Source organism: Oncorhynchus clarkii, chromosome 5 (genome assembly GCF_045791955.1).
Source record: "Oncorhynchus clarkii lewisi isolate Uvic-CL-2024 chromosome 5, UVic_Ocla_1.0, whole genome shotgun sequence".
Taxonomy (NCBI): domain Eukaryota; kingdom Metazoa; phylum Chordata; class Actinopteri; order Salmoniformes; family Salmonidae; genus Oncorhynchus; species Oncorhynchus clarkii.
In genome coordinates this window covers 58,885,991-58,911,407 of record NC_092151.1, presented here as the reverse complement: position 1 = coordinate 58,911,407, position 25,417 = coordinate 58,885,991, and the positions used below count along the sequence as shown (strand labels likewise).

At 41.4% G+C, this 25,417-nt stretch overlaps 2 protein-coding genes across 2 annotated transcripts; one reads left to right on the top strand and one right to left on the bottom strand.

The window, feature by feature from the left end:
• Nucleotides 1-394: 394 nt before the first annotated feature.
• LOC139409102 (tumor necrosis factor alpha-induced protein 8-like protein 1) lies at nt 395-16,423 on the bottom strand. The gene is made up of 3 exons (XM_071153799.1): nt 16,127-16,423; nt 3,095-3,374; nt 395-2,669 (listed from the first exon to the last, which is right to left on the bottom strand). The coding sequence occupies exons 2-3, from the start codon at nt 3,364-3,366 to the stop codon at nt 2,381-2,383; spliced, it is 561 nt and encodes a 186-aa protein (XP_071009900.1). The 5' UTR covers nt 3,367-3,374; nt 16,127-16,423; the 3' UTR covers nt 395-2,380.
• Nucleotides 16,424-21,699: 5,276 nt separating this feature from the next.
• LOC139409101 (COPI coat complex subunit epsilon) lies at nt 21,700-25,180 on the top strand. The gene is made up of 10 exons (XM_071153798.1): nt 21,700-21,877; nt 22,088-22,150; nt 22,361-22,461; nt 22,577-22,729; nt 22,818-22,871; nt 23,001-23,082; nt 23,295-23,450; nt 23,886-23,954; nt 24,366-24,440; nt 24,777-25,180. The coding sequence occupies exons 1-10, from the start codon at nt 21,776-21,778 to the stop codon at nt 24,828-24,830; spliced, it is 909 nt and encodes a 302-aa protein (XP_071009899.1). The 5' UTR covers nt 21,700-21,775; the 3' UTR covers nt 24,831-25,180.
• The last annotated feature ends 237 nt before the right edge of the window (nt 25,181-25,417 follow it).

The window sequence follows — 25,417 nt, the reverse complement described above, 5'->3', positions numbered from 1 at the left end:
GTTCACATTAATATCCACTTTGATAATCAAGTCAAAGACTGGCAGGTCCAAAGTTCAAAGCAAGTCACACTGGGGAGAAAAACAAAATAAATGATTGGACAATTACCAGTACCATTTCAAGTCTTTACAATAATTCCTTTACAAGTAGGAACCAAATACATGTCAAAAATGCCTTGAGTGGCTAATCTAGCCTGACACGGTCTTTCGTAAATGATCAAAACCAATAGCTACGAATTACTTCACACAGCTAGCATTGGAGCTAGATGATAGAAGCTCTTCCCATTCACAAGCTGATAGAAAATATATTTCCTGAATCCTGACCAAGGTAGAATTACTGTAGCCATATCACTGCTAAGGGGAAAGCTTCATTTAAGTGGTGAAAAATAAGTGGTGCTTTATCAAGAAAAGACAAACAATTTATTTAAAAATAGGAGTAATCATGTATATTCGTCATGTCTAGTATCGAGAAGGCACACTAAAACAAACACGTGTACAACAACATATAACAAATAACACAGAAAATATTTCACTTTCCATTGGTAGAAATACAACATTACTTCAAATAATGTATCTGTGGTGAGCTAATGTAAAATGTATGAAGCAGAAATTGGTCCGTATTTAATTCTCCAACATTGGGTCCAACGCTAGTAAGTGTGTCATGAGCACAAGCTCTGAGACTTAAACCTGAGAACTGTTGTGATTGGAAAGAACGGCATCTTTGACATTTAAGAACTAAGCCATCTCAACTATTCTGGGACTTCAATTTTCTAGTCCTGCGAGCGTTCACTTAATACAACTCCCCCAGATGTAGGAGGATGAAGTCAAATGGAGACCACATCTTCAAATAAAATGGGAGGGAATAACAAAACATTTATTTTTTTTAAAACAATCTTCATCAAGTGCATACCGATTACCCTAATGTTCCTTTGGAAAGGTCCTTATCGCGATTGCCGAGATTGCTTATCTCTCCCTTTCCTCTCTTTGGCAGAATTGCTACAGTACAGACCAGAGAGGTTTCTGTGACAGAGAAGAGAGCGAGAGAGACAGCAGATCCTGGAGAACACAGCGCTCATTACAACTCTCTGCTGCAGCTCCTCACAGGTATACACTGTCACTGAGAATACTAAATGAGGCCACAGCGCAGTCTCCTAGACAGGCTCAGCCATACAAAAAAACACACAGATTGGCCTAGAAAAGAAAATAAACATCCATTATGTGCAGGGTAGTACTATATAACAAACTAAACAACAATCTAAATGGTTCATTAAAAAACAACTTCACTCCCAAATAGGACGTGCACCAAGCAAAGATTTGATCTCAATCCCATTAAATGGAGGCTGGGGTGTTGGAATGGATTAGCTGTAGGTAGGCTATTATTGGCCTGGAGTGGGGGAATAATTAATAGAATAATGGAAGGTACAATCCGGTATTGTTTTAGTCTCTGCTCTAATCCATAATACTATGTTACGTGACGAAACAGCCTGGGCCTCACCAACAAAGGCAACCTACTTCCCTTTCCCATATCCTCCAGTCATTAACATGACTGTATATGGAGTTGGTCTCGGCTTCGCAGAAATCAAAGTGTTTGCTGGGTAGGGGTTTCGGTTCAGCTCAGATGAAGTTAAAGAGCTGACGAGTCAGCAGCTCGGTGACAATTAGGTTGCACAGCACAATCAACTTCCTCCATGTTTATAGCCCCCATGACCCAAATTATACGCTCTTTGGTGTGATTGTAATAAAAACAGGTAATTAGGGCCAAAGCAGGCAAAAGGTATTTTGAGCCAAACAAAGTGTAGACTTACTTAGGATATGGAGTGTAAATGCTGAAACTGGATTATTGGTCTGTTACGTGAATTATTGCAAAACAATTAGTGCCGTTTTAACCTCAAGTGGCACTCCTGTCTAACAACAGAGTCCCTTATGGTTGTCCTGAAGTAGGTTAACATCTACCATTGTCCTCTTCACTCTAAAAGCATTTCAGCCCATTCAATTGACTACTCGTACATATGATCTTCAGGCTGTGGTTGGGAGACCTTCCAGGGGGCAGACAACCATTGGAGAGAAAAAGACAGTTCCAAGGCATTGGTGAAGTCCTATGACTGGAAATGATTGACAAAAGCTTGTAATATACATTCACTGAAGAGGTCCATGTTGTTCCTTTAAATAAAGAGGCGTAGAAGAAACTTTGGACTAACTAGCCTTGGAACATCCTTCAGTGTTGTACAGTAATGTCGGAGGGGCAAAATGTCAAATGTCCACTATGCATAATGTTTGTCTATAAAATAAAATAAAAAAGCCAAGGCGGCAACCATGTGGTGAATGTCACACCACCAGGTAAGGCCTCAAAGGTCAAAGGGGTCAAAAGGTCCTGTGTGGGGGGTTAAAGGTTGCCCTCGTCCAGCATCTTATTGACACCATCGCAAATCCTCTGCAGGTGGTTGCGGTACACCTCAGAGGGGCCGTAGAGAGCTGCCAGGAAGTCACAGTCTGCGAATTGGTTGAACACGTGGTTGACCCGCGAGTGGCTCTTGGCTGTTAGGTGGCGGTTGATGGCCTGGTGCAGCAGCTCACGGCACTCATTCAGGATGGCGCTCATCACACGCCGGTCGAATGTGAACTCGATCTGGTGGAAGCTGACAGCTGTCATGGCCAGTGTGTGGACCTTCTTCCTGGAAAGGAGACGGTGGCCATTGTTGTTATGCATGATGGCTTAGGTACAGTAGATGGCAAAGGACATCCCATTTCTCAGAGGGCCACAGTTTTTTTTTCTTAGCCCAACACAATTGTTTTCATTAGGGCTGTAATAAAAACCTGTGCAAATTACAGCCCTCAACAACCAGGGTTGGCAACCCCAATCAAAGACTATTATACTCCTATTAAAAGATGCACTCCAGGATCTTAAGCATAACAAATGTGTAACATAGTACACAACTGGATGACTTAGTACACAATTTGATGATGTAGTACACAAAACAAAAACAGGGACCCCTTTCGCCTCATGAGCACCACTTTCAAAATCACTGGCTGAAATTATGCAACAGTTTGAGAGTTTATCTACAGCCATAATTACTAAATACATCAATCATAAATCAACCTGAAGCCCTCGACCAGCACCAGTTCCTCCCCGCTGAATTGGTTGTTGCGGTAGAGGACACCCAGCTTCACCACCATCTTGATGAGGTTCTTGATGATCTTCTGGGCCTCCTTGCGGTTGCGTGTGTACTCCTTGGTGACTCGGTAGAGCTCGTCCAGAACCTCGCTGCTGGTGTCATCAATGAACAGGTTGGCCACGCTCTTGGTGGCCATCTTGCTCATCAGCTTCTTCTGGGCCTGAAGGGCCAGGCTCTTAGTACTGAAGGAGTCCATGATGACGTCTGGAGAGAGAGTGAGAGAGAGGTCATACAGATGGACACTCACTAGGTGACCCAGGTTTAATCGGCCAAAGCAATGTCGCAAAAAAACTCATCTTTGCGACATGTGTAATGGAGAAATTTTCCAAAGATGGACATTTCTTTCTGTTCGACTAAGGTGGATTTTTCTTGTCAAACATTCTTTATTGCGAAAATAATGATGGAAACTGTCATGTATAATAATTGGCGAATAATTTTGAAGGTACGCGGGTGTCATCACGTAACTAGAAAAGCTCCACTCCCACATTTCATTCTAAATGCCTAAATCTGGTTTTCCCACTATAGCAATTATGTTTTTTTGCAGGACAAGGATGGTCCCGACTTTCAAGAATGCCTGAATTGATTCGCCTTACTTTTATGGTTGGCTGGCAAGCTTCACCATCCAATTATTTCAGATCTACAGGAGTGCAAGTATGACCATGTCACGGACCGCGGCGATTCGTTGGCACATGATAATTATTAGAATATGGCAAATATTATTCCATTATTGCATTCTATCCATGCTGGCTTTCGCGGGCTACCTGAGACATGAAACAGATAGGTGGGATGGCATTCAGGCTGTCGACAATTTATTATTGCGCAATTTGCCTAAATTAGTAATGTAACACTTCAACCACTTACATTTTTATTCTACACTGTAGATTTTTAGAGAAAAGGTGTATTTCTTTTATTTCGGTGTGACATCATGTCCAGCTGTTTTTTAATCGACACAAGATAGTTAAAAGGAAATTGTCACATCTATTTTCAATGCCAACTTTTTAAATGTCTACAAAAAACAAAAAAAATCACTGGACAAGTTAATAGAAACACACTGAAACCTGATGGTGGATTTTCTTCACTTTGAATTACATACTTAGAGGAAATAACAGATGTTTATCTGGGATGCATTCATGACAAGATATGGGAAACATCTTTGCCTTTTGCATTTTTGGCGCCAGCAGATGATCCAAAATGTAAAAAAATTAAAGAAGAGGAAACAAAGGAAACAGACAGACAATGAACAACTGTTTTATGCAAATGTTCACATCTGATTATTTCCTTTTCTCATCTGGATGAAGAAGCATTGAAGAGTCTTGCTATGGGTGTGCACTACTAGCATCCATTCCGATAACTATGATGTCATGGGACATGAACAACCAGTCCCTACAAAAGCTAGGCTAATCACAGAGATACCAGTGACATGATACAATAATGACATAATCAGATAAATTATTTGACCGTATTAGTGATTTAAATACTTGGATGGCTCACTACTTCCTCCAGCTAACTCAAGACAAGACAGTGGTACTTATTGTTGGAGCCAAAGCACAGAGAAAGAATCTGGCCGTACATTTTAATTATTTGGCAATAAAGATAAAACACAGGTTTAAAAAAACCTAGGTGTCATTTTAGATTCTGAACTCCATTTCGAATCACACATTAGGAATGTGACCAAAATAGCTTTTACCACCTGAGGAACATTGATTATGTGTGGCCGTTTCTCTCTCAGGCTGGTACACAGAGGAACACATATCCATGCTTTTATTACAAGCAGGCTTGACTACTGTAATGCTCTCCTGTCTGATCTACCCAAGAAAGATATTGGTCAACTGAAAAACATACAGAATGCTGCAGCGCAGGTACTGACCAAGACCTGATGGAGAGCACACATTACACCGGTTTTAAAAGCTCTGCACTGGCTGAATTTTAAGATTCTTCGATTCGTTTTTAAATCAATCCACGATTGTGCACCCCAATACATGTCAGACATGCTTTTAAGTTATGTACCCAGTAGGTCCCTCAGGTCCTCTGGCACTGGCCTTTTAACTATCCCAAAGCCTAGGACCAAGAGGCATAAAGAGGCAGCCTTTAGTTATTATGCCCTCAGCCTCTGGAATAGCCTGAAAGAGAATCTGAGGGGGGCCGAAACTTTGGACATATTTAAAAGAGATGCTATAACAACGTTTTAGCTTTGCTTTTCCTCAGGGTGCTTTTTTATTCTCAGTTTTTATTGTTATTTTTTTGTTTTTTATCCTTGTATGTTTGTTGTGTAGTAAAACATTTATTATAAAAAAAATATATATTCTGTGAAGTGCATTGTGTTGCATCCATGTCTGAAATGTGCAATATACATACAGCTTGATTTGAAGTTCTGCAAAGCAGCCAATGATAGGGCTGTCTCTAACTACTGGCTGAATACACATTTAGAACACAACATAGTTTTGTGTGTGAGGATTGCAAAGGGAACAACTGAATGCATTCAACCGAAATGTATCTTCTGCATTTAACCAAACCCCTCTGAATCAGAGAGGTGCAGTGGGCTGCCTTAATCAACGTCATCGGCACCCGGGGAGTAGTTGCTGTTGTGGGCAGAATAGCATGTTTTTTTTTTACCTTGTCACCTCAGGGATTCGAACCAGCAACCTTTCAGTTACCGGCCCAACGCTCTTAACCGCTAGGCTACCTGCTGCTACCTGCTATAATGTATGCGTATTTGTGTAGAGACTAGCTCCGAGCTCTCTGTGTGTGTGTGTGTGTGTGTGTTACCTGCCAAATGACAATGACTCAGAGGAACATTGTGGCAGCTCATAAACAATGGGTCAGGAGGCCACAGGCTTTTACATCTTCTGCATTTCCTCGGCCAGATGAGCCCGGGCCCCAGACATTACAGCAGCAGCGCCGCAACAACAGGAACAACAGGTTCAGGTTCAGCCTGCCTCAGCCCCTAATGAAGTAGGATGAGGTTAACCCTGGGTTGGCGCCCCCGCTTGGGTTGTGCCGTGGCGGAGATCTTTGTGGGCTATATTCGGCCTTGTCTCAGGATGGTAAGTTCGTGGTTGAAGATATCCCTCTAGTGGTGTAGGGGCTGTGCTTTGGCAAAGTGGGTGGGGTTATATCCTGCCTGTTTGGCCCTGTCCGGGGATATCATCGGATGGGGCCACAGTGGCTCCTGACCCCTCCCGTCTCAGCCTCCAGTATTTATGCTGCAGTAGTTTGTGTGTCAGGGGGCTAGGGTCAGTCTGTTATATCTGGAGTATTTCTCCTGTCTTATCCGGTATCCTGTGTGAATTTAAGTATGCTCTCTCTAATTCTCTCTTTCTTTCTCTCTCTTGGAGGACATGAGCCCTAGGACCATGCCACAGGACTACCTGGCATGATGACTCCTGGGCGTGCTGCTGCTCCAGTTTCAACTGTTCTGCCTGCGGCTATGGAACCCTGACCTGTTCACCGGACGTGCTACCTGTCCCAGACCTGCTGTTTTCAACTCTCTAGAGACAGCAGGAGCGGTAGAGATACTCTTAATGATTAGTTATGAAAAGCCAACTGACATTTACTCCTGAGGTGCTGACTTGTTGCACCCTAGACAACTACTATGATTATTATTATTTGACTATGCTGCTCATTTATGAACATTTGAACATCTTGGCCACGTTCTGTTATAATCTCCACCCGGCACAGCCAGAAGAGGACTGGCCACCCCTCGTAGCCTGGTTCCTCTCTAGGTTTCTTCCTAGGTTTAGGCCTTTCTAGGGAGTTTTTCCTAGCCACCGTGCTTCTACACCTGCATTGCTTGCTGTTTGGGGTTTTAGGCTGGGTTTCTGTACAGCACTTTGAGGTATCAGCTGATGTACGAAGGGCTATATAAATATTTGATTTGAGATACAGCTCTAAAGTCAGGGTCTCATTTTATGGTTATAAGTTATGGAAGGTAAGCGGAGCCTAGATCTGTGCCTCTCTCTAGCATGCCACACGTCAGTATTTATGCCCGTTAAAGAGAAACATTACATGCTACATTAGTATCACCTCTAATATAGGTCAGTATCCTCGCAATCTTTCCTCCCTCCAAGATGAAAACAACGTCAAACATGTATTAAAATCCTAAAATGTGATCGGATACTAATCCGAGTGCTCATATTCATGAACAGCAATATTTGCAATGTGTTATTTAAGCAATAAGGCCTGAGGGGGTGTGGTATTTGGCCAATATAGCACGGCTAAGGGCTGTTATTAGGCACAACGCAACGCAGAGTTCCTGGACACAACCCTTAGCCATAGTATATTGGCCAGATACCACAAACCCTGAGGTACCTTATTGCTACTATAAACTGGTTACCAACGTAATTAGAGCAGTAAAAATAAATGTTTTGGCATACCCCTGGTATATGGTCTGATATACCACGGCTGTCAGCGAATCAGCATTCAGGGCTCAAACCACCCAGTTTATAATACTGTATAGCTGCTGACTGACTGCAGAATGAAATGTGCCTGCTATGTGACTTCTCCATCTTTTCAAGAATAACATTGGGTCTCCTTTGAGAGTGTCAGCGGGAGGCTTTTTCTTCCAAGGGAGTACCCATGTTACAAACCCGACAAGCTCTCCCTGCAACACTTGTCAGAGAGAGGGACACTCTGCCCCACTATCAGTGGATGTAAAAACCGCCACTTTGCCTACCACATTCAATCACAATGTGTCAATGAGAATCTAAACAGGGATGCTTTGAGGTTAGTGACTGTACATCTCAAGACACACAAAGAAAATCTAGAAGTTCACGTCTCTCTCTGTTGGAATGATGAAAAAACATTGTTTTATTCAAAAAAGACACCTTTCAGAGCCTGGAGAGTGATTTTCAGGTGGCTCATTAAATGTCTCTCCCGTCAGAGAGAGAAGAACGGTCATGTTCTGATGACTAATACCTTAATGAAGTAGGTATAAAAAATATATATACAAAAAAATAAAAATAAAAGCCTGTATTTGTCTTCCACCGCAGTCATTCCAAACACTTAACTTCAGATGTGATGGATACTCAGGAGCATCTGAAGTTTTACTCAAAGCAAAAAGAATGACCACAAATTCTTCCCAGTGCTGGCAATCAGAAATGCAGGGAGATCCTCTCACTCTCTTGATGTCTCGCTTTTTCATGAGATGGAAGGCTTCATGAAAGGATCCTCTTGGGACAAGTGTTTAGAATGATGAAACGATTTTCTATCAAGTATTCCTGTCTTGGAACTGTGCAGTGTGAGTTATGGCCAAATATAAGCTGTTATGTGAACCGGGCCCAGACAGAGAAAGCTTGGCCAAGCTTGACTCCCATCTCAGCACTATTTATACAGGCAATGCTTTAATGGATTCAAAACAGAACAAGACATGACAGCGACAACATTACTGTGTGTTCAGGCAAAATATACACCACCAACAACAGCGCAATTAATACTGGTTTGTGGGAGCTGGGTAGGCACTCTGGAATGAGAGACAAAATGATGCTGGCTAATCAACTGGATTTACAGTTTATCCAGAGAGCGCTTAAACCAGTTTAAAAAACAACAACCAAGACCTTAGTCAAAGCAGAACAGGCAGGCAAACATGTAGGCTAAAAAGGCACACATAACTCATAGAAATGAAACACTACCCCGGGCCTCTTTGGCAGCCAGGGATCCGGCCAGGCAGCGTGCCCAGAAACACTCACCCTTCTGCAGGTGAAAAGTGTTCTCCACAGGCTCCATGCTGGGTGTGGTGAGAGGCTCAGAGAGGGTCTGTGGCGATTGGAGGGCCAAGCATGTGGCCCAAGCTCTGAACGTCTGTCTACCTACTGGTCAACCAGTCTAAAGTAGCGGTGCGTGGAGGGAAAAAAAGAAATCCCCGGGGAAGACATATTACAACCTGTGTGATAATTGTGTCATTTGCTCTATAACCTGTTAATTCATATTCCTTGCCACTGTGATATATAGGCCTAAAGCAGAGACAATAAGACACAGTGGCAGAATAAATTCAACCACACTTTTGTTTTATCACAAAACCAGATATCAACCCCTGTCCAGTGAAGTCCACAAAGCATATTGCATGTAGTAACAGACAGTTACATGACCCACAGCAAGGTCAAGCAAGATAATGTTTCCGAACACTAAACAACTATTGATTTAGAACCACAGAGTTACCGCAAGTCGCAAAGAAAACAGTACCTGCCTCCACTATTCCAGCACCATTTCAACATAATCTCTGCTTAGTCTACTACAGTAAAAGATACCAAAAACGATTTAGTCCAATCAACGTAAGCTAAATATGTGGCTGTCCATGGTTCTGATTTCTGTGTGTGTGTGTGTGTGTGTGTGTGTGCGCGCACGTTCATGCAAGAAGAAAAACATGTTTACTCACCCTACTTGTTGAGAAACACCAATGTCATCCTCTCTTTCATGTTGAGGAAACAGTCTATCACTCTGTCATACAGTACACACTTTCATATTTTGTTATTCTAGGCTACCAGGCTAAGATGCTTGCTCGCTAGACTAACTTCCATTCATAGGCAACGTTAACTAGTTAACATTAGCCTTCTACATCTAGCTACTGTACATATTGAACTTCCCTCCTTTCAGGCTAGGAGCACAACAATGTATGAATTAATAGTTGGATCAGAATATCCATTATAGTCATTGGCCAGCACAGAGAATTAAGTAAAACCATAAGTCCAAATCACTATCTCCATCCATGCTTATTGAGGAAAAGGTCCATTTTAGCTGGCTTCCCTTGACACTTTTTTTGGGTGCACCAAGACCACTCACAGTTGAGCTTGTGCAGTTTAGCTCAACGCTGCTTGGCTCATTTCTATGCTCGCTGGCTTCCTTTGCCTTCAATGGTACGGGCGGCAACAACGTCATACTCATTTGGACCAGACAGCATCAGATATATGGCCTACACGGAGACAGAGGGGGCGCTATTTCGCTCGCTCGGATGCTTTCTCCTGTGAGATACATTCAGCCTCTTGCGAATTGAAATAAAATTATAAAACACAATGACAAAAAATAAATAAAATAAAAATAATTTCTACTTTTTGGGGGGGGAAGTCTGGCATCCATGAATACACCTCACTGCCTGTCAGTCAGGCTAGTATGATTGTCAGATGAGAGAGCCCCAGTGATTGGATACACCCCAAACTCCCTGTCCTGCCCACTCAGCCTCAGGCTCCACCCCCCTTCTAAACCCAAGGACAAATTATACTAATCCCCACCCATTCTCAAGGCTGCTACCCCCAACTCAAAACTAGATTGGCTGGCAGAAAACCTGTGTAGAAGTTTCCATGAAACTACTTTTTTTAAAATCCAGGTGGAATAAAATCAGCAGGTCTGGAAATATTGTATCTACATTACTTCAAACAAGGGTTTATATTATTCTGGAGTGAATAATATGTTTTAGCCTACATACATAACATGAATTCAAAATAAGGGAAAGGGGGGAGGGGGAAATCCCCATAGACTTTTTCAGTACTGTAACGCGTCTCAGGAACTTAGATTTACAGAAATGTATGATATCCCCCTTATCTACAATAAGAGACAATGCACAAGAGCGATTCCACGCTGGCACGGCCCAAATTTTTGTTGGGCTCTCTCTGATTGAATTTATGTGAGAATTGCCAGAACAGTGGGAGGAAGGATGCTTAACATTTGTATTACAAAATCATGAAAGTGGCCATTTTAGACCTTTTTTTTAGACCTACAGTGAGTGGGGTCTAAAAAGTGGAGCAAAAATTAATATATGAAATAATTCAAATACTAAGCCATATTCTATGCTCAAAAAAAATGGGGAATTGTATTATTTTAAACTAATACAATTGCTCAGAGAAAGAAATGTTTAACAAGTAAGATGTTTTTCTTCCTCAAAAAGATACACCCTTGTTTTCAATACCTCACCATACGAGGATAGTGGCACTGAGCCTTTTTCTAACAAAAAAAAAATGTATAAGATTGGCAAACCATAATTTTCAGACTCAAATGTCTACATGGAAGACCCTACGATCTGTGAATCGTACAGATAACATCTTGGTGTCTTTATAGTGTGCTCTAAAATATAGAGTATGGCTATATTCTGAAATATTTAAAAAGTACCCTTTGTGATTGATCTTATTTTTAGACATTTTATGGACAACGTACTCTTCAAACATCAAATTTCCAGCTTGGGCTCTCTGCTACTTTTGATGAAATTATCCATTTTTGTACATACAAATTGACATTATTGGTGATTACACAAATCAAAGCCCTCCAAATAACCAGCAAAGGGAGTTCACTATGAAGCCATTTTCCCCATTTACTGTGTTGGTGGTGCTCATAAAATGTATTAAAAATCGTAAAAGTAGCAGAGAGCACTCACTGGAAATTGTATATATGGTGCGTTCGGAAAGTATTCAGACCCCTTCACCTTTCGTTATAGCCTTATTCTAAAATGTATTAAATTGTATTGTTTTCCCTCATCAATCTACACACAATACCCCATAATGACAAAGAAAAAACAGGTTTAGAATTTTTTGCAAATGTATTCTAAATAAAGAACTGATATATCACATTTACATACGTTTTCAGACCCTCACTACTTTGTTGAAGCACCTTTGGCAGCGATTACAGTCTCAAGTTTTCTTGGGTATAACGCTACAAGCTTGGCACACCTGTATATGGGGAGTTTCTCCCATTCTTCTCTGCAGATCCTCTTAAGCTCTGTCAGGTTGGATAGGGAGCGTCGCTGCACAGTTACTTCCAGGTCTCTCCAGAGATGTTCGATCTGGTTCAAGTCCGGGCTCTGGCTGGGCCACTCTGGCTGGGACATTCACAGACTTCTCCCGAAGCCACTCCTGCATTGTCTTGGCTGTGTGCTTAGGGTCGTTGTCCTGTTGGAAGGTGAACCGTCACCCCAGTCTGAGCGCTCTGGAGCAGGTTTTCATCAAGGATCTCTCTGTATTTTGCTCCGCTCATCTTTCCCTCAATCCTGACTAGTCTCCCAGTCCCTGCCACTGAAGAACATCCCCACAGTAGGATGCTGACACCACCATGGTATTGGCTAGGAGATAAGCGGTGCCTAGTTTCCTCCAGACGTGATGCTTGGCATTCAGGCCAAAGAGTTCAATCTTGCTTTCATCACACCAGAGAATCTTGTTTCTCATGGTCTGTGAATCTTTAGGTGCCTTTTGGCAAACTCCAAGGGGGCTGTCATGTGCCTTTTACTGAGGAGTAACTTCCATTTAGCCACTCTACCATAAAGGCTTGATTGGTGGAGTGCTGCAGAGATGGGATAACTTTCCAGAAGGACAACCATCTCCAAAGGAGCTCTGTCAGAGTGACCATTGGGTTCTTGTTCACCAAGGCCCTTCTCCCCCAATTGCTCAGTTTGGCCGGGCGGCCAGCTCTAGGAAGAGTCTTGTTGGTTCCAAACTGCTTCCATTTAAGATTGATGCAGGCCACTGTGTTCTTGGGGACCTTCAATGCTGCAGACATTTTTTGGTACCCTTCCCCAGATCTGTGCCTCGACACAATCCTGTCTCGGAGCTCTATGGACAAATCCTTTAACTTCATGGCTTGGTTTTTGCTCTGACATACACTGTCAGCCTTTCCAAATCGTGTCCAATCAATTTAATTAATTTACCACAGGCAGACTCCAATCAAGTTTTAGAAACATCAAGGATGATCAATGGAGACAGGATGCAACTGAGCTCAATTTCAAGTCTCACAGGAAAGGGTCTTAATACTTATGTAAATAAGGTATATGTTTTTTATTTTTTTTTATTTAAAACTTTTAAACACATTTGCAAAAATACCTGTTGTCGCATTGTCATTATGGGTATTGTGTGTAGATTGACGAGGGGCAAAAATGATTGAATCCACTTTAGAATGAGGCCGCAACTTAACAAAATGTGGAAAAAGTGAAGGTCTCTGAATACTTTGAATGCACTGTATTTGTAGAGTATATTGTTTAAAAAAAAGTTTTTAAATTAACTAAATCAAAAGGGGTACTTTTGACATATTAACAAATTAATCAACTAAATTGTATTTCAGAATTTAGCGACACTAAGGGGGTTTTCACATATGAAATGCAGTACCCTGGTGGGGTTTCCTGGAGCATTATTAGCAAAATGCACATTATACATGACGTTAGCTAGCTAGCTTGTTTACAACGGAGAAAAATGTTCCACGCGATTAGGGCTGCTGCGTCACAATACCTGGTATTTTGGTCCTGGATCTTGGACCCACTACTCACGCAGGTCCAGGATTAATTTGAGCCAGAGTTCACATGATTTATAGCGCTCTCAGGGTACCAAACACTACAGGATCCAGATCATAAGTGGATATGTGAAAGCACCCTTGGTGTTTTCTGTATCATATACGGTTAATGGGTCATTGGGTCTGTACAGGTCTAAAAAGTTTCTAAAATTGCAATGTCATGGTTCTCAAAAATGGTTTGTGTTACAAATTTAAAAAGCATATCAAACGTCTTTCCTCCCAATGAAGTTTCTATGTGAGAATTGCTAGAACAATCTGAGATGGCCTGAAAATATTTTGGGTATGCTGGCATGGAATCGCCCAAAATGGTCTTGTAAGATGTAGTTGTGCTTTGTGTAGAGTCTGAACTGATCACCTCACAATCAGCTATTCACATGAAACAATTTCCACTGTCTGGTAATGAATTAGGATTACTGGCTGCTGCATATGTATCTTTCGTCAAGGTTTTCTCTGTCTGCTCTTGAGGTGTTGCATAAAAGTGGAGGTGCAGTTTTGTATGGCTGTATGTGTGCATGCGTACATGGTTGTGCAGGTATATATAGTGTTTGAGTGGGTCTATTTGGTGTGTGTGTGTGTGTGTGTGTAGTATGTACCTCGGTGTGTTTCAAATTTTAATGTCACATGCACAAGTACAGTGAAATAGCTTTGCGATTGTGCGCGTGTGCCGTCGCTCTCTCATCCTCCCACACTGTGTCAGGGGTTGTGCACAGTGCCTAATAGGGAGATGGTGCCTAATAGGGAGACGGTGCCTTCACTCACAAACCATCCTTTTTTTATTGTCTTCTCAGATCTAAAAGAGCCTGCTGCTGTTTAATAATGAATGTGGCTTCATAAAATGTATCACAGATTAATAATTGATACATCCAATTTAAAAAATAGACCAGGGTAAGAAGTTAGCCGTGATGCCACAGGTGAACCAGGAACAGGGCTGAGGGGCCAAACTCAAACAACATCAGGGACAAATGGTGGACAATAATATATGAAGAATGTGAATGAATAAGGTGGGCAACCAGGAAATGAAATGTGCAGGTGTGATGCAGCAGTGATATCCATGTCATAGATAAGTCCGTAAAGGTTGAAAGTAAATACAAGCCAAAACCTGGGTAAGACAATAGCCTCATAGATAAAGGTAGATGACTTCTAGATGAACAACTCGCCTGTCGCGCTCACACAAAGTCATGTGAACATTAAGACATTCCCACTCTTAATATGTTAGAATCTGTAGGACCAAGGGACATTATTGTATATTTTGATTTTTTAAAATATATAGATATTTTAATAGTGTGTTCTATTGTAACATTGTAATGATGTTGATTGTTTTTTGCCCAGGGACTACAGGTGAAAATTAGCTCTCTAGCTAAATCTGGTGCAATGGCATGTTTTAATGACATTTTTATATAACCAGGCAAGTCAGTTAAGAACAAATTCTCATTTACAATGACGGCCTACCACGGCCAAACCCGGACGGCGCTGGGACAATTGTGCGCTGCTCGTTGCACCCTGACAAATCAACATAAATAAAAAATAAAAAGAGAAACAATGTCCCAAATCTATGTAATTTGGCTCTAGTCTGTCATATATGGTCTACTTTCTAGGTAGGATAAGGGAGGATTCACTGCCCTTCCAAGGGAATGTGGACCTATTGTTTTAAGTTTCCTAGGTAACAGCTGAAGCTGCCTGGCCAACTGAACTTTGCAGTCTTGTAATCAGGTGAAACATCTCTGTGCTGCTCTTGTCAAGGAGTTCCATCGCCACAGGAATAATCATACATTTCTAGCAGTGCTTCTTGAGTGGCAGAAATCATGACAAACAGGTTCAACATTAATTCATATTAAGGAAATTAAGCTGAGGACATGACCAAAGTAGACCTCAGTTCTCAGTTAGCTGAGCAACCAAACTTTAGCAGTAACTGACCTACTTGGTTGTCAGCCATAGCCAGCAAGGGTAGCAACGTACATACAGTACATACACAGTGGGGTAGCAACAATAAATCATTTCTGGTTAAAGCTGCAAAAGGCAACTCATTCCAGGCCGCAATTCATGCAAACGTTCATATTCTCCTTTTACGTGTGAGATGAACATAGTTAGTGCTGTATGATAAATTGTACTACCTGCCAGAAGATACACAGAGAGGGCATTCATACACATACTTCAAAGAGAATGAATGGCTTGCGCAGGAAAGAATATTTGGAGCATGTCAATTCAGCATAGTTTACCTCAAAACTATGGGAGTTGAATTATGTTTATATAGGCTTACTATGTGATAGGGGAGTTTGAAAATTCAATAAAGAAATATGACAAACACTAAGCTACACCATTCATCACGACTGTTAAAATATATATATATTTGTAAGTTAATTTCATATTGTAAAGCTGTCTTTCAAAACTCATACTGTATATTAATATTAATCAAACAAAGGAAATCAAAATCGAATTCTAAATCTATATATTCTACAATATCGGAAATAAAAATCATATTCTAAATCTATATATTCCACAATATCGTATATTAATGATTGAAAATCTAATGATATTACACCCCTATTCAGGTTGTGTGCTAGTTGGGCACCCCTTCCTTGACCCAATTCTTCCACCTCCCCCACCCCTCCATTGTATAGTTTCAAAGGACTAGATAGCAAACAATACTGCGTGTTTCTCAAAGACTTAAATCTTTATCATTCAGTAAAATACCATTAATTTACCTTTCCTTCAAATCAAACCGGATGCGGGGCGTGAGTCAAAACACCGCGGAGCACACTGCTACAATTTGACAATTTAATCTAGGATTAATCTCGAGTCTTCATCATGGCAATCCATAGCAAGTCAATGTACAGCTCCATGAATCGGACCTTCGTCTTTCCTCGAGAAAAAGGATCTTCTCAGTCGATTTAATGTAAATGTATGTTGTATTAGGTGCTATTGTGTAAATAATTGAGTGTTTTCTTCTCTCCCTGTTGTAACCCGACTCCTACTCACAAAAAGTTTCAAACATGAAGGACTTCGAAAGTTCAAGATTGATGGTATTATGGACCAATGGAAGAGCCTAGTAAGATTGACCAAACCAGTCACACTGTGGGAAAAGCCATTTATAGAGTCAACATTCCGTATCCCCCTCCCCATTCGGTTTCCAGTAATTATCCTCATCTTTCTCCGAAATCCAAGGTTGAGAATTTCCCAAATAAAATGGCATTAAGGGAACAATGAGCAGGAACTATGGGGAGTTGGTTAATGTTATAAACAAAAAGTCCAGTGGACTACACAATTATTTAATCATAACTCATGAAGATTAATATTTGACCTCATTAAAGAAAAATATTGCCTCAGTAGCTGAGTTGGGTAACTTTATTAATCACAAACGGATTCATGTAGAACACACAGAGAGAGAGAGAGAAGAGAGAGAGAGAGAGAGAGAGAGAGAGAGAGAGAGAGAGAGAGAGAGAGAGAGAGAGAGAGAGAGAGAGAGAGAGAGAGAGAGAGAGAGAGAGATTGTTAAACCAGACATTAGGTGTTTAACAGCAGATGTTTTCTGGAAAGGACAGCACAGTTTTTCCCCTGGTCTATGAAGTGATGGGTTTATCAGGAATTCCAAAGGTTATGTTGTTCATTGTGAATAGCATGTTTTAAACAATCAACAAGCCCTTTTTTTCTGTTATGGACCTGATAAAAATGAATATAAATATCTCATAAACATTCAAACCACATTAAATAGGGCTATTTCAAACATATATTGTAGGTTACATGCATAATCTTAATCTTATTTATAGAATATCGCCACATTCATATAGTTAGTTCATAGGCTACTCTGCAATCCAGTCATCCATAATATTATTGATTTTTATGCTTATTGTCATCCTTATCACAGCATTCCTGCATCCGCGTGGTGCATTGGGTTGTGTTAATTCGATGGCAAGCTTGTTCAGGAGCGCCATTTAGTGGAGTGTTTGGATATTGCCACTTTCTAACCAATGACAAACTGCACCAAACATTGATACATTGTAGGTCATCTTTGAGCCACACTATAACCATTGAGATACACACTCTATTCAATTGTCATGTATCCTACATAGAAACACCCATAGAAAAGTGACCGAATAATGATTCAACTTGATTACATACATGTCCTCTGTGATTACTTGGCAAAAGACAAAAAAAATGTTTTAGTGTATACAGAAACCAATAGACACACATGAGCATGAGATATGTAATTTTAAGATACGTCATCAAATTTGGTAAAAAGACAACATTTCAACTGCATTTCCCATGCGCCTCAGCAATGCCGTGCTCAAGACCCCTTGGAACTCGGAAACTTGGAAATTTCCGACTTGGAAACTCATTGTGGAAAAATGAGGTTCCCACTTGGAAAGTATCAGAATCAACCAATGTATATATGAATGGACAAATCCATAGATCACGTGACACCATTCATTCCAATGTGAAGGCTCTTGCCACAGATTTCCAACTCGGGAACTCTGCAGGCCTCTTTCTAGAGCTCGGACTTTCCGACCTGAAGATCACTGATGTCATGATTTGAACTCGTATTTTCAGAGTTCCCAGTTGTCTTCAACGCACCATAAATCGTGCATTGAAGCCAAATAAAGTTGTTCAAGTGACGTTGCAGGCTAGCTCAGTGATGCCCCTCTCATTGAGTAATACCGTTTTCAAAAACAATTGGGACATCAAAAAAATACGAGGTCAAATCATTACATCAGTGATCTTCGGAGCTCTATAAAGAGGCCAGAGTTCTAGGCCAGAGTTCCCTAGTTGGAATTCCGAGTTGAATGACCGTTCAATTCAATTTTCCCATTATTTCCTTTGATTCCAGTTGTTTTGAACGCAGTATTACTCAAGTTGAAGGCCAGCCGGGGTGGTGCAGGCTTCCATTAGCAACTAAACTGTCCTTCAAATCAAATTTTATTTGTCAGAGATAAAAGTAACAAATAATTAAAGAGCAGCAGTAAATAACAATAGCGAGAGTACTGTATACACAGGGGGTACCACTAAAGAGTCAATGTGCAGGGGCACTGGTGTCAACGTAAATGAGGTAATATGTACATGTAGGTAGAGTTATTAAAGTGACTATGCATAGATAATAACAGAGGGGGGGGGGGGTGCAAATAGTCTGGGTAGCCATTTGATTAGATGTTCAGGAGTTTTATGGCTTGGGGGTAGAAGCTGTTTAAAAGCCTCTTGGACCGAGACTTGGCGCTTGCTGTGCGGTAGCAGAGAGAACAGTCTATGACTAGGGTGGTATAGAGGTCCTGGATGGCAGGAAGCTTGGCCCCTGTAATGTACTGGGCCGTACGCACTACCCTCTGTAGTGCTTTGCGGTCGGAGACCGAGCAGTTGCCATACCAGGCAGTGATGCAACCCGTCAGCATGCTCTCGATGGTGCAGCTGTAAAACCTTTTGAGGATCTGAGGACCCATGCCAAATCTTTTCAGTCTCCTGAGGGGGAATAGGTTTTGTCGTGCCCTCTTCATGATTGTCGTGGTGTGCTTGGACCCTGTTAGTTTGTTGGTGATGTGGATGCCAAGGACTTGAAGCTCTCAACCTGCTCCACTACAGCCCCGTCAATGAGAATGGGGACGTGCTCGGTCCTCCATTTCCTGTAGGCCACAATCATCTCCTTTGTCTTGATCATCTTGAGGGAGAGGTTGTTGTCCTTGCATCACACGGTCGGGTCTCTGACATCCTCCCCATAGGCTGTCTCATTGTTGTCGGTGATCAGGCCTACCACTGTTGTGTCATCTGCAAACTTAATGATGGTGTTGGAGTCGTGCCTGGCCATGCAGTCATGAGTGAACAGGGAGTACTGAGCACGCACCCCTGAGGTTGGGACTGAGCATGCACCCCTGAGAGGTCCACGTATTGAGGATCAGCGTGGCGGTTGTTACCTACCTTTACCACCTGGGGGCGGCCCGTCAGGAAGTCCAGGATCCAGTTGTTAATGGAGGTGTTTAGTCCCAGCGTCCTTAGCTTATTGATGAGCTTTGAGGGCACTATGGTGTTGAATGCTGAGCTGTAGTCAATGATTAGCATTCTCACATAGGTGTTCCTTTTGTCCAGGTGGGAAAGGGCAGTGTGGAGTGCAATAGAGATTGCATCATCTGTGGATCTGTTGGGGCAGTATGCAAATAGGAGTGGGTCTAGGGTTTCTGGGATAATGGTGTTGATGTGAGCCATGACCAGCCTTTCAAAGCACTTCATGGCTACAGACGTCGGTGCTACAGGGTTGGTAGTCATTTAGGCAGGTTCCTTTAGTGATCTTAGGCACAGGGACTATGGTGGTCTGCTTGAAACATGTTGGTATTACATACTCAGACAGGGAGAGGTTGAAAATGAAAGTGAAGACACTTGCCAGTTGGTCAGTGCATGCTTGGAGTACACGTCCTGGTAATCCTTCTGGCCCTGCAGCCTTGTGAATGTTGACCTGTTTAAAGGTCTTACTCACATCGACTGAGGAGAGCTTGATCATACAGTTGTCCGGAACAGCTTATGCTCTCATAAATTTTTCAGTGTTTCTTGCCTCGAAGCGAGCAAGTTATTTAGCTCGTCTGGTAGGCTCATGTCACTGGGCAGCTCTCGGCTGTGCTTCCCTTTGTAGTCTGTAATAGTTTACCCTGCCACATCAGATGAGTGCCGGAGCCGGTGTAGTACGATTGGATCTTAGTCCTGTATTGACTCTTTGCCTGTTTGATGGTTCGTCAAACCGCATAGCGGGATTTCTTATAAGCTTCCGGGTTAGATTCCTGCTCCTTGAAAGCGGCAGCTCTACCCTTTAGCTCAGTGCGAATGTTGCCTGTATTCCATGGCTTCTGGTTGGGGTATGTACATAGTCACTATGGGGACGACGTCATTGATGCACTTATTGATGAAGCAAGTGACTGATGGGGTGTACTCCTCAATGCCATTGGAAGAATCCTGGAACATTTTCCAGTCTGTGCTAGCAAAACAGTCCTGTAGTTTAGCATCTGCTTCATCTGACCACTTTTTTATAGACCGAATCACTGGTGCTTCCTGCTTTAATTTTTGCTTTTTGCTTGTAAGCAGTAATCAGGAAGATAGACTTATGGTCAGATTTGCCAAGTGGAGGGTGAGCTTTGTACTCGTCTCTGTGTGTGGAGTAAAGGTGGTCTATAGTTGTCCCCCTCTGTTTTCACATTTAACATGCTGATAGAAATGAGGTAAAACTGATTACGTTTCCCTGCAGCAGTAAAGGACATGCATCTGGTGGGTTAGAAGCAATTATTTGTACGATGATTTACGTTCTTCCCTGGAATAGGAAGCTCTATGCAAAAATAGTATGCACATTTTAACTCAGGGGTCTGAGTTTCCGAGCAGTGTTGCCAACTTAACGACTTTGTCGCTATATTTAGCGAGTATTCAGACCCCTCGAGACACATTTTCAAAAAAGCAACTTGCGACCAATCTAGCGACTTTTTCTGGTTTTATTGGAGACTTTTGGAGACTCTGACATGAAAGCACGTATCGTTCTTATTCTTCTCAACGAGCAGTGGGTGCCGCCGTGGGCCCCACCTCAGTCCCAAAGTACTCACAGGCGGCCCAGTCCTCGCACAGCAATCCCTCCCAGCTGCAGTCAGAGCAGGAGATGTTCACCCCTCCTCGTCCAGACTGCAAATGAATCATGCATGCGGGAAGCCGCCGCTGGCTGATCCCGCCCTGACTTACATAAAAAAACAATTAACCTGAATTAGGGCCAGACTAGTTACCATAATTTTCTCACATTGCCATTGACAATTTTTTCTATTGTCTCTTTTTGGTCCATTCAGATTGTTAATGGAGATTGTATACAAAAAATGTAAAAAATGTTATGGTTAAACATTTTCATGTTTTACTGTGACTTGTTGTAGGCTCCTAAGTGGACCATAAGGTTAAAAACCAAACCAAATTAAGAAAACTAAACAAACAAACCAAAAAATATAGATATAAAATAAAAAATTAACTAACTCCGCCAGAGTGTCTCTTTTGGGTCACTTTTGCCGGTCCCAAGCCTGGATAAAGGAGGAGAGTTGGAATTGTGACATTAAAAAAAACAAGAATCGACAGAATAAAGTTCATTTGTAGTTCTAAATATATTTAGGGTATTTTTTACTCACCTTTTGTCTCTCCCACGATGTTATTCCTCTCTCCTACAGCGTACATCACAATTTCATGCATATGGAAAATTATGCAAATTAGGCGATGACGTCTTTTAGCGACTTTTAGGACAGCCAATAGCTACTTTCCTTACTGAGGAGTTGGCAACACTGTTTCCGAGTTGTCTTGAACGTGTTCAATACGTTGTGTGATGACGCGTCGGTGCTACGTGTCTAGGAAGTAATCCAGTCAACATGGCGACGCAACAAGGAGATGTTGATGAACTCTTCGATGTGAAAAATGCTTATTACATTGGCAGTTATCAACAATGTATCAATGAAGCTCAGAAGGTTAAGGTGATAAATCTGCTGATAAACCGTTTGTGCAACATGGCTAATAGCTAGTCTTTCTGTAGTCTCGATGTAATACGTTTGAACTAGCTAGCTAATCAGCTAACGTTAGTACTAGCTGCTAACGTTAACATCTCTGTTATAAAAGCAATTCAGTGAATTAATAGATGATGTTAAATCAAAAACATCACCTGCTTGCTGTTTTCCTCTTTACAGCCAACAACACCTGAGAAGGAGGTTGAGAGAGACATGTTTCTGTACAGAGCCTATATTGCCCAGGTAACTTCATAATTGCACAGATGGCGATATATTTATTAGAACGTCAAATTACGTGAGTGTAACCTTCGTGTCACTGTGCAATAAATTACTATATTGTTTTTATTGTCTAATCTTGAACTATAACTTTATCATCGGAAGATGCCTCCATTTTAAGTGCCATTAAGACACTGCCTGTCAGTATTGTATCAGTTGTCATCTGTATAATTTCAGAGGAAGTATGCTGTGGTGATGGATGACATCAAGGCCAGCTCCTCACCAGAACTCCAGGCTGTCAAGATGTTTGCTGAGTATCGCGCCAACGAGGGCAAAAGGTTTTATTCCATGAAACAGTCAATATAACAACCCACCTGTGTAATTAAAGTTAAATGCTTTTTGTCGGCTCCTTTGGTGGTTTAGAAATATTGCTATTTTTTTTTGCTTGTGCAGGGATGCCATTGTGGCTGAACTTGACAAGAAAATGAGCAAGAATGTAGATGTGGCCAACACAACCTTCCTGCTCATGGCTGCGTCCATTTACTACCATGAGATGAACTCGGATGCTGCCTTGAGGACCCTGCACCAGGGAGAAAGTCTGGAGTGGTAAGGACGATCACAGGATACTATTCACGTTTGTAGCCCCTGTTATTATGTGTTATGCGATACGTGAATGTCCCTCTTTTTTTTTCAGCATGGCAATGACCATTCAGGTGCTGCTGAGTTTAGACCGTGTTGATTTGGCAAGGTATGTCCACTTGACACACACCATCTGATTAAGTAACTTTGAAGTAAATTTAGTTATTAAAGGATTCAGCAAATTGAGCATATGATTCAGTGTTGGTCATATATGGTGTTTACTTATTTTGACACGAAGGAAAGAGCTGAAGAAGATGCAGGAGCAGGACGAGGATGCCACACTGACCCAACTGTCCACAGCCTGGGTCAACATCGCTGTTGTGAGTGTCAGCCCATAGCGAAGATCCCTACATGCTATAATACAACATTGGAGCGAGCGGGCCTCATTGCCCCTCACCTGAAAGAAATGGGCTTTTGACAGAGCACCACTCTCAATGGAAAAGTAGTCATCAATTTAGGACTGAAGTCCACTCAATTTCTGTCTTCTGATCAACAGAAGAAAAAAAGGACTTGACTTTCCCTTTTTTTTCAGGGAGGAGAGAAGCTGCAGGATGCTTACTACATCTTCCAGGAGATGTCGGATAAGTACTCCCCCACTTTGCTTCTGCTGAATGGCCAGGCTGCCTGCCATATGGCCCAGAACAAGTGGGAGGAGGCAGAGGGGGTTCTCCAGGAGGCACTAGACAAGGTCATTACTTACCTCACATACATTCTTATCTTAATCAACTGTAGACATATTTCAGAGATTAATTTGTAGATGTGTAGAGGGGTGTTTAAATATAGATGAACACTATTTGATAGCATAACATTATAGGGTGTTACAGTGAAGACATTTTAATAGTACAATTTGAATTAGTTAAACCAATTAGTGGTGTCTGTCTTATCCAACCATATCAATACAAGTTTAGTGTCTTCCAGCAAAATACTTGCAATTTTAGCAATTGACCAGTAGGTGATAGAAATGCACTAGTAATGCAGTTGTATTCATATTTCAGAAAATGTGCTGGAACATATATGAATGAAGCGGGATAACGAGCGAGGTTATACAGTGCACCGAGACATTTCTGTGAGGAAAAAGAGGGTGTTTTCCAACCTCTTATAGAGTCTGTTTTTCCCCTAACAGGACAGCAGCCACCCTGAGACTTTGATCAACCTGATTGTGCTGACCCAGCACTTAGGCAAAGCTCCCGAGGTGAGTCTTTGCATCAGTTTTGCCACAAATACTGAGAAATGTTTGTCGGACATTATCAAAGCTTTGGAATGACAAAAGAGGGTTTATTCAATTTGTAGATATCTTGCACATTAGTGTCCTTCTCCTTGAATAGCAATAAACTTCAAAGACAAAGTTCTAGGGATAAAGTCGCCCCCCCCCTCAAAAAAAAATCTGCTCGTGCCAGATTGTGGTGACAGTGAGTAAATAATCAATAGAATCTTGACTATCTACAGAATGGTTTCTTCAATGGGGGTCAAAGTAATCACTGATTACCCATCAAGGTTATATAGCTCGCCTGAGGTGTACAGGACCTTGTTCTAATGATTTATGATCAATGTTTTTATAGGCATGAATTTCCTTAGCATCAATCTGTTTTGTATTTGTTTGCAGGTAACCAACAGGTATCTCTCTCAACTGAAAGATGCCCATAGAGCTCACCCCTTCCTTAAAGACTACCTGACCAAGGTTCGTTGATTACATTTTCCCTTACACAGTTCTACTTCATCTTGAAACAATGCATTCTTCCTTGTTACAGCTGTTGGTCAACCTTAGCTTTCTTGGAAGTAAATGAAATGATCTGATTGGTGAGCACTGCAGCATATCTAGTCTAAGCATTTATAACTAGTTTCTACTTTAATTTCATAGACTTCACTACACATAATTCTCCATTAAAAAAGTGTATATCAACATTGAAAAGTCAGGTTGTATCATTCGTTAGACCAGTTTATTTCTGTCCACAACAGTGTCACTAGTTAAACATTTTCTACCATGTGTTAAATGCTTCTCCTTTTTTTACCTCAGGAGAATGAATTTGACAGACTGACGATGCAGTATGCTCCCACTGCAACTGCTTGAGACAATGGAGACATCTGTTTGGACCCCAAAACATTATTAATACTGGACACACAACTGATTTCTCCATATCTTTTTGTCTATCAATATGGGAAACGCTAAACTGTATAGATTAAAATTGACATGCACGTTTAGAAATTTGAATAATAAAAAGATTGAATAATAATATTACCGTACACATATTTTCTTTATACTCACACGTACAGGTATTTGTAGTACATGAAATGTCCCTTCTGATAATGTCTCTTTTGATGTTTGTAACATCTGCATTTCTCTCATTGAGAAATGCTTCCTGTCACTCTGTTTCCTTTTAGCATTCCTCTAAAATGTACAATAAATGTTTTATGACCCGGTTTACACCCAGTGTGAGTTTTTTTGGGGTATCTGTACTTTACTATTTCTTTTTTTGACAACTTTTACTTCACTACATTCCTGAAGAAAATGATGTACTTTCTACTCCATGTATTTTCTCTGACACCCAAAAGTACTCGTTACATTTTGAATGCTTAGCAGGACAGGAAAATGGTCTAATCCACACACTTATCAAGTGAACATTCCTGGCCATCCCTGCGGACTCACTAAACACAAAA

Bases quoted from the DNA above. Each gene is read 5' to 3' on its own strand.
- LOC139409102 (XM_071153799.1), bottom strand. From the start codon at position 3,366: ATGGACTCCTTCAGTACTAAGAGCCTGGCCCTTCAGGCCCAGAAGAAG. The intron at 2,670-3,094 runs GTTGATTTATGA...TCTCCTTTCCAG, and splicing joins GTGCTGGTCGAGGGCTTCAG to GAAGAAGGTCCACACACTGG.
- LOC139409101 (XM_071153798.1), top strand. From the start codon at position 21,776: ATGGCGACGCAACAAGGAGATGTTGATGAACTCTTCGATGTGAAAAAT. The intron at 22,872-23,000 runs GTATGTCCACTT...TTTGACACGAAG, and splicing joins GACCGTGTTGATTTGGCAAG to GAAAGAGCTGAAGAAGATGC. The intron at 23,955-24,365 runs GTGAGTCTTTGC...ATTTGTTTGCAG, and splicing joins ACTTAGGCAAAGCTCCCGAG to GTAACCAACAGGTATCTCTC.